General features: G+C 48.0%; 1 protein-coding gene across 2 annotated transcripts; it reads left to right on the top strand.

Moving 5' to 3' along the window:
- The first annotated feature begins 1,591 nt into the window (after positions 1-1,591).
- On the top strand, positions 1,592-7,355 carry LOC123187695 (BTB/POZ and MATH domain-containing protein 1). Of its 2 annotated transcripts, XM_044599615.1 has the most exons (5): positions 1,592-2,192; positions 4,601-4,949; positions 5,587-5,863; positions 6,711-6,897; positions 7,022-7,355. In XM_044599615.1, the coding sequence occupies exons 1-4, from the start codon at positions 1,717-1,719 to the stop codon at positions 6,884-6,886; spliced, it is 1,278 nt and encodes a 425-aa protein (XP_044455550.1). In that variant the 5' UTR covers positions 1,592-1,716; the 3' UTR covers positions 6,887-6,897; positions 7,022-7,355. The 2 variants fall into 2 exon arrangements, with proteins under 2 accessions (XP_044455550.1, XP_044455549.1); XM_044599614.1 differs by having other exon boundaries at positions 1,593-2,192; positions 6,711-7,355.
- The last annotated feature ends 1,188 nt before the right edge of the window (positions 7,356-8,543 follow it).

Below are 8,543 nucleotides of genomic sequence, written 5' to 3'. Positions count from 1 at the left end.
CCGGCTTGGCTTTGGGCGGGGATGGCGGGGCCACCAGCGCACGACGCAGTCGCCCACCGCAGGGAGGGCCATGGCCTCCGCCATGGCAGCCTCGAAAGCCGCCTCATCCGTCTCCCTCCACCGCTCCTCCTCCTCGCTCTCCTTGATGGCCGCCTCGGCCTTCTGGTACTCGCCGCGGACGACGAGCGCGGGGCGACGACAGGCTGTGGTCGACGCCGCGGACGCCGTGTCGCCTCGCCTCCTCGTGCTCGAAGGCGAACCATCGAGCCTAGTTGGGCGAGTCGACGGTGAAGTGCGGGTCGACGCGCTGCTCCGACGTCAGCAACGCCCGCCGGCGCCGCACCTCCTCCGCATGGGCCCTCGCCGTCCGCGGCGGCGCCGACACTGGGATCTTCTCCGGATCCAAATGCCAGTCATGCGGCAGCGTCACGTCCGGCTACGGCAGAGGCACGCGGTGGTGCCAGTGCCACTCGGCCTGGTGCAACGGCACGTTGATGCGCTACCTCTGCCGGGAAGCGCGCGCCGACGCGGGAAGGGCGGGGAGGGAGGGGGAATGGCGGGCAGGGGTTTTGCCCTTGCGGCTGCTGCCGATGCCGGAGAAGAAACCCATACTGTTGGTGGCTAGGATTGTCGCCGGCGTGGGGGCAGGGGTGGCCAGATGGGGACGGGGGGCGAGTGATAGTGCATGAGGACGGGCCCGCCACACGCCCGGCTTAAAAAAGGACGACCACTGTCGCTGACGCGTAGGTCCAAGGTGGGCGGTCGTCATAAATTATGTTGACCGTTGTAGTTAGATGACCGTCAGGTGGGGACGCGGCGGACGGCGAGGAGACGCGCGGCGCGTCCACGCCGACACATTCCAGACGCAATTTTAGGCCGGAAATGGGTCAGCGCGGAGCCGGGCCGACACGATTTGAGTTTGGGTCGGCTCGCCACTTTTGTCCGCGCCGACCCAAACGGACGCAGACGGACGAAATGGGTCGCCCCATTGGAGTTGCTCTTATTACTGTCTTTATTGGGTTTTGTGTCACCATGGGTCTACCCCTCCATTCACCTCAAAAAACCAAAAAAAAAAGAAGAAAACCATTGTTTGCTCCAGCAACAACATGCACGCTACTAGTATTTGCAAGCACGGGCGAATCGACGACACGGCGACCCTGCACAGATGACCGAAGGTACTGTGACGAGTCCATGGCTTTTTTTCCACACGGCACACGCATCCAATTCGAACTAGATTTGCTTTTCAATGCCAGGCGCATGCAACCCCAGTTCAGAACACTCAACTTTTACCAACGGTTACCCCTATCCACCCCCCATGCGGCAGCGATAACTGACGCCACGACCCAGCCCTTTTTTTCCCGAGTGAATGAACGCCCCGACGCAGCCTGAAAAGTCCTCCGCGCACCACGCACGGGTCCACCAGCCGTCGGCAAGCCCCACAAGGCACCCCTGCCGCCTGACCCGTCTGACCGGCTGCCCCCCACCCGATTTATCATCGCCCACCCAACCCCAACCAAGAAGACCAGACCACAACCCAAAACCAAACACCACCACCACCTCCCCCATCTCCTCCGCCCCCCTCCCCCCAAATCCACCACCGCCGGCCCCGCCCCCCGCGGCCGCCGCACCGCAAATCCGGCGCCCCCACGCCCCGATCCGCCCGATCCGCGCCGGATCCCCTCCTCCCCCCACCGCGGGCGCCGCACCCTACCTCAGATGGGCGTCGGCCGCACCAGCCGCGGCGGGCCCTCCACCGCGGGCCGGCCCTACTTCCCGCCGATCTCCGCGCCGGCCGCCGCGTCCTCCCCCTCCCCGCCGTCCCCGCCGGCGCCCCCGGTCGAGACGGCCTCCACGTCCGTCACCAAGACCGTCAACGGGTCGCACCACTTCAAGATCGCCGGATACTCGCTCGCCAAGGGGATCGGCGTCGGCAAGTACATCGCCTCCGAGTCCTTCACCGTCGGCGGCTTCGAGTGGGCCATCTACTTCTACCCCGACGGCAAGAGCGCCGAGGACGGCGCCGCCTACGTCTCGCTCTTCATCGCGCTCGCCAGCGAGGGCACCGACGTGCGCGCGCTCTTCGAGCTCACGCTCGTCGACCAGAGCGGCAAGGGCCAGGACAAGGTGCACACCCACTTCGGGAGGTCGCTCGAGGGCGGGCCCTACACGCTCAAGTACCGGGGCAGCATGTGGTCAGTTCCCTTTGCTTGCGCTATAAAACTTTTATTATCGGACTCCATAGGTCATTAGATGCATACACTGTGCTTTCCATTGCTGTTTAGAGAACTAAGTCGTTTATTCCAGTTGGAATGGATAACATTGGACAGTATTCTCGAGTAGGAATGTGCAATTTCTTAGGTTTCGTGCTGGCAATTAGGTCTGCGGCAATTTAGGAGATTTATATGCAGATGTGAGCTGCTTTAGGTTTAGTAGTCGGTTTGCGTTTAGGGCGTTTCTAATGCAAATGCGTTAGAAGTGAGCCGTAGTATATTGCATGGTATTAGGAGGCGCTGTCGTGGCATGCATGCACACACCGGTGCCCCAGCGTCGCCCTCATGGTTGTCGGATCAAACCACAAGTGGGCAGCGCTGCTCCGGGCCGGAGAACTCCCCTGCTGGGGCAGCGCGTGCGCACCCCCCCCCCCCCCCCACCCACCCCCCCCTCGGCGGTGTTATGTCGCGACCCGGGGAATTTCTTAACGAGGGGGCCAGGAGGAAGAGACAAGATGGCAGAGGGGCTGCCTTCTCCCCACAGGCAGATCTACATATACTCTACTCCGCACAGGCTACACCGCATCCTTCAAAGCCGGATTTGCTAATTCTCATCTAGATGAGAATTAACTAGGTCACATCTAGCTCCTACACCATATAATTAATCAAACAAAAAAAATCCCATGAATCTCCGCGTAAAATCAAATGGTATAAAAGTTAGATGTGACTTTGTTAGATCTCATCTACTCCCTCCGTTCCAAATTACTTGTCGTGGTAATCACCCCCCATATGTATACATGTGTAGCTTGGTTCGTTCTGTATATGTCCTAGGGATTCAGTTTATATAGCTTAGTTTGCTGGAGTTGGCTACTTAGCTGCTCTGCTGCATGTCTGTTCATGCTTTATAATAAGAATTGTTATGCTGTCTTCTGTTTCGTATTATGTCTTAACTGGGTGTCAATTCATTGGGGCTGAATGCTAAAGTTAAGTAGTTTTGATGTTTATTTTCAAAAATCTGCAGTTCTGCACTAGAAAATTTACCTTGCTAGTTTTTAGGCCAGTAAGTTACTCCATGATGGTATGGAGTTCTGTTGTAGGCATGGTTGGTCATTGTTACCGATTGGGTTATATCTGTCGATTTGATAACCACAGAATAAGACATGGGCACATTAAGCTTGATATGCCTACCACTCTTCCTCCGGTAGTGTTGCAGCACAAAAGTTGATTGAAGCAATCATGTTCAAGTTTCCTTGGAGATCCATATGTTGATTCACATAAGTATCTGGTGAGGTTGAGAATTGCCCTTTTGTCATCTGGGATTGCATAGGACTACTATTTATATGGTGCTGGGACATTAATATATATGTTGTTTCTGTATTTTTTTGTGGTAAGAGTATTGTAGGCTATGTTGCCCTAATATGTCTGGCACATTTATGGCGCTATGGTATTCTCCAGAAGCAAAGATACTTTGATATGATAATGTATGCTTATAGGCTTACAGTGGATGTAACGGAAATTATTTACCAGCTCATTCGTGTTTGCGAAAGCATATACTCCCTCAGTACAAAGTTGAGTCACTTATTTTGGGATGGAGGAAGTATTTGAGTTGATCCCAGCCCTGCCAACTAATTGCTGATTAAATAAATACCTAGGATCAGATTGCACTTTCTTGTTGGATGAGATTGTAGTTCCTTCGCAAATCTTAGACAGTTGTGTCTCGTATAAGTTAGTAGTGTGACCATCTAGGTGTGGTTGTAGTTCCTTGTTGGATGACATCATAGGCCTCCTTTGGTTCATAGGGTAGCAATGATATAGGAATAGGAAAATCATAGGATATGGCCTCCTTTGGTTCATAGGAATATTGTATAGGAATCTTAAAGGATAGGAACTTTGTAGGAAAAATTCCTTTGGAGCCCTTTGGTTTGTAGGAATGAATTCCTATTCCTATGTAGGATAGGAATCAATTCTTCACATTTCAGAGGGAAAAAAACATTAGCCTAGACTCAATGGAAAAATTCCTATCCTATGCATCAAATGACAACTCTTTCTCTATAGGATTAGAGATGCATGTCATCTAATGATGAGTATTTTATTGTGTTTGGTTCCACTTCCTATCTTTTATTTGGCATTCTTGCTTGTAGTCGTGTTTCTGGATGTTATGTAAATTGATAGAATACAGTGTAGAGCAAGCGGTTCATGTAAACATGTATGATCTATCTGTGTTCTCACTTCGCTTGTTTGACCACGTGTATCTGTCCATCCTGTTTGAATAGCTTCTTGGTTTAGCTGTTTGATATTACTGTATGCATTGAACCCTGATTTTGCTTGCCGTGCAGTAACTAAAGCAACTTCACAAGTAACTTCCTAACTTATTTCTGCACATCTTGCAGGGGTTACAAACGTTTCTTCAAACGCTCTGGCCTGGAAACATCAGATTATCTCAAAGATGATTGCCTTCTGGTAAACTGCACTGTTGGTGTTGTTCAGTCACATACTGAAGGGCCAGAGATATACAGCATACCAGTGCCACAATCTGACATGTCTCAGCATATTGGGCATTTGTTGACCAGTGGAAAGAGAACTGACATAACATTTGAAGTTGATGAAGAGATGTTTCCTGCTCACAAGGTGGTTCTTGCAGCCCGATCACCAGTTTTTAGGGCACAGCTCTTTGGTCCCATGAAGGATAAAAACATGAAGTGCATAAAGATTGAAGACATGGAGGCTCCAGTGTTCAAGGTTTTACATGGCTTCTTCTGTTCATTTTATTTATCTTCCATGCTGTCTGTTCCTGCCTAATTAACTACTACCATGTCGTCTTTTACTGCCATAAAGTCTTGACACTTTCACCTTGCAACCTTTTTTTTATCTCATTATTATTGAATTGGAAGTAAGTTAGTTACTTTTTGTAAAAACAACCTGCTCGAAACATAACTTTAGTGCCTTGGTGCATAATATTATACCGTAACATCTGGAAATGGGAGTTTCAGTATAACTGTCACGATTTCATTTTTGGATTTCAAGCAAGTTAAAGGTTTTTCCTTTGTTCTGTGAACTATTTATAGTACCTGACAAATCCGGTAAAGGATAACGCAGTGCAGATATGCTGTTTTTGCTCCATAATTTTTAGGGCAATCAGTTTGATGGAATATGCTGCTAGGAACTATAATAGTTTTGAGCTACTAGCTGCACTCTAAGCTGTAATCAGCGTAGTTCGAGGCTCTAGTTCATCAAGTTTAACTTGGTCTTCTATCTTTTTACTATAAACACTTGCATTCTCTTAGCTGTGCAGAAATATGGTTCATCCATTTTCTTTGCCTTTTGAAACCTTCTATCACTTGAGCTGACTTGGTAAGCATCATATTCTACTTTGCAGGCCTTGCTCCATTTTATGTATTGGGATGAGTTGCCCAATATAGAAGAGCTTACTGGTCTAAATACGACTTGGGTTTCCACTTTGATGGCTCAGCATTTGCTTGCAGCTGCTGATCGGTATGCATTGGAGAGACTAAAGCTGCTTTCTGAACTCAAGCTATGTGAAGACGTTGCGATAAACACAGTTGCAAATACTTTGGCACTGGCTGAACAGCACCATTGCCACCAGCTAAAAACTGTTTGCTTGAAATTCGTGGCCTCGCCGGAAAATTTGAAAGGTAGCCAGCATTCTTCTGAATTTAAGCCTGAGAATATGTTTTGCTATAGAATTTGGCGATATCCGACTTGTTGCTATAGAATTTGTTAGCATATATGTTGAACTACAATGCCAAGAAGTACTCCCTCCGTCCCATGATATAAGAGCGTTTTTGGAGGGAGTACTACAATTCTAAGTACTACAACTGAGTTGCCTATCAGATCCCATGACCACTCCGGCATACATACTGCATGAACACTGAAATGGGAGTGTCAGTAAACATCCATCAGTGTACTCAGGATCACATAAGCTGCAACATGAATTTGTTGAGGCTTTTGACACGAGTAGCCTAGATTTGCTCTTTGATTAATTTAGTGGTATACCACAAGGCTATGGCTTTTATGGTCTTCCATGTGAAGTTGTGAACATGAGTTCCGCTGATGCAAAACAAGTTGTTCCAATATACTCCCTCCGTGAACCAATATAAGATCGTTTACTCTAAACGATCTTACATTAGATCACTACTTTAGTGATCTAAACGTCCATATTGGAATCTCTAGAAAGACTTATTATATTTAGGAACGGAGGGAGTAGTACTTAAATTTTTCGAGAGTCTGTCAGGCTATGAACTCTTTGCCGCTGCTTATTGGTCAATGGTATGCTGCGTGAACCTTTTGCTAGTGTCTGACCTATTAGTTGTACCCTTGACCTTGCAGTATGTATTTACTACCAACCAAGCCACAAGCATCTTGAATATATGAAAAAGCGATGAGTATTTTTCTTTCTCTATGCAAACTGATACCCTTGGTTTTGGAACCATAGCATGTGATCTGAAATCCTAATCTGTCACACCGTTCTTTCTTGTGCAGCTGTCATGCAAACCGAAGGATTCGATTATTTGCAGCAAAGCTGCCCTTCTCTCCTGACCGAGCTTCTGGAGTATGTTGCGAAGGTAGGAGACCACGCCGTGCCCCCCTGCTTATATTCCAACGAAGTGCTGGATGGTGGCGATGCCAATGGAAGACGTGTGAAACCAAGACTTTAACTGCTCCCCAGGTCAGCCTAGAAGGAGTTCCATGGCTGTTGTGCTGTAAAGTGTTCCTATAACAGCATGCATGTGGCATGCTGTAGTGTGTATCGGTGTTTGTCTTGTGATTCTGATCTTCATCTTCATCCTCAGCCGTGATGCTAGTCTGGAGCTCGTTGTTGCTGATATATATTCAACTGACTGGCCTACAATTGCATTTGCTGCGAAGCTCTGTTACTTTGCAGCCTGTGGTCATAAGTGCACACACACACAGGTGGCGCGGCGAGGGTTGACTGACCTGACCGGTACAAGGTTTGATCAAGCAGAAATGAAACCGCAGGATGTGTCCACAGAAATTGGTTTGTGCTAGGTCAGCCTTGTTGATTCCTAGTCGTCTGCATGACTAGTTGTATTGAATTGAAATGATGTAACCCAATGAGATCTATTTGAATTGAATCCGTATGTTTAAAGTTCTTGTGTTTGCTTTTGTCCTACGAGTCCTAAAATTTGCGAGTGGTTTGGTGTGGTTTTGTTGCTACGTGAGAGTGCTAATGGTTTTAAGCATTCAACTTAGGAATTGAACTGTTTTCTCACAAAGTTCAATTTTTGTAGATCCTCACTTAATTTGCAGTATTTGCCATTGAGAGCATCTACAGATGAAGCAATAGTTCTCAGGCATGGTTTACTACTTGGGGCGGGCTGCAACAAGCTTATTGTGAATTTGGACAGCTTGGAGCTACTCAACTTGTTGAACAATGGACCTGCAGAGGCTATTGTGGATGACTGTTATCATTTAGCTTGTGAATTCCTGTCTACCTCTTTTGTTCATTGCTTTAGAGAATCTAATGTGATTGCTCATGAGAAAGCAAAAATGGAAATCATTGAAATATTTTCTTAGACGAGCTTACTGGTGAGCTCATTTCAAGATGCAACGTTGATTGTGGTTTAATAAAGAGGGGATTATTTATGAAAGAAGAGTGATGTAAAAAAAGCATGTACAACTAGACCGCTGGTTGCCCCTAAGACTAGTTACAGTGGGAGTAACTTCAGCAGTAACTTCGAGTCCAACTTAGCAAATTTGTCTATGTGGCAATGAATTAATGAAGAGAGATAGTTCTAGTAACTTAGCTAGTTACTGTAACATCACATCTCTCAATGCAATATAAGTCTATAATCTAATAAATGAAGCTTTGCATGACACCACACCTAAGTTACTCTTCACTGTGGCTAGTCTAAATGTCCGGGCGGACAGCCTGAACTAACAAATGCCACCTAATCAGGCACCCCCCCCCACCCCCGCACACCCCCTCCCCCCCAAAAAAATCTCAAATCCCTCCAAATGGACCAACTTCACCAAATCAACTGCCTGCTCCTACGCCGGTTCTTCCTTAACCGCCTTCAAGTCGTCACCCTTGCTTCGCATCCACGTCATTATCGTAGATGTCGACGTCCACTACCCCGACCTCCATAGCCATGGACGACGGCTTGACAGAGTCCGTGGGAGTCCCGATAGTCACGAGCAACCCGAAGACCATCGCCGAAGGGGAGCGGCGCGACTGCGAAGCTATAGAGAGGGAAGTTGTGCAGTGTGAGACCGTTGACATGGACTTCTAAACAACATTTGTGAGGTGCTCAACAGGTAAGGTATTCTTGTTGTGTTATTTTCTGCTCAATA

This window comes from Triticum aestivum, chromosome 2A (assembly GCF_018294505.1).
Source record: "Triticum aestivum cultivar Chinese Spring chromosome 2A, IWGSC CS RefSeq v2.1, whole genome shotgun sequence".
NCBI lineage: Eukaryota > Viridiplantae > Streptophyta > Magnoliopsida > Poales > Poaceae > Triticum > Triticum aestivum.
Note: the sequence above shows the minus strand (reverse complement) of the source record. Positions and strands in the feature narration are given on the sequence as shown.

Excerpts from the sequence above, each read along its gene's own strand:
- LOC123187695 (XM_044599615.1), top strand. The coding sequence starts at position 1,717 with ATGGGCGTCGGCCGCACCAGCCGCGGCGGGCCCTCCACCGCGGGCCGG. Across the intron at positions 4,950-5,586 it reads TGGAGGCTCCAGTGTTCAAG|GCCTTGCTCCATTTTATGTA; the intron begins GTTTTACATGGC and ends TCTACTTTGCAG. Across the intron at positions 5,864-6,710 it reads CTCGCCGGAAAATTTGAAAG|CTGTCATGCAAACCGAAGGA; the intron begins GTAGCCAGCATT and ends TTTCTTGTGCAG.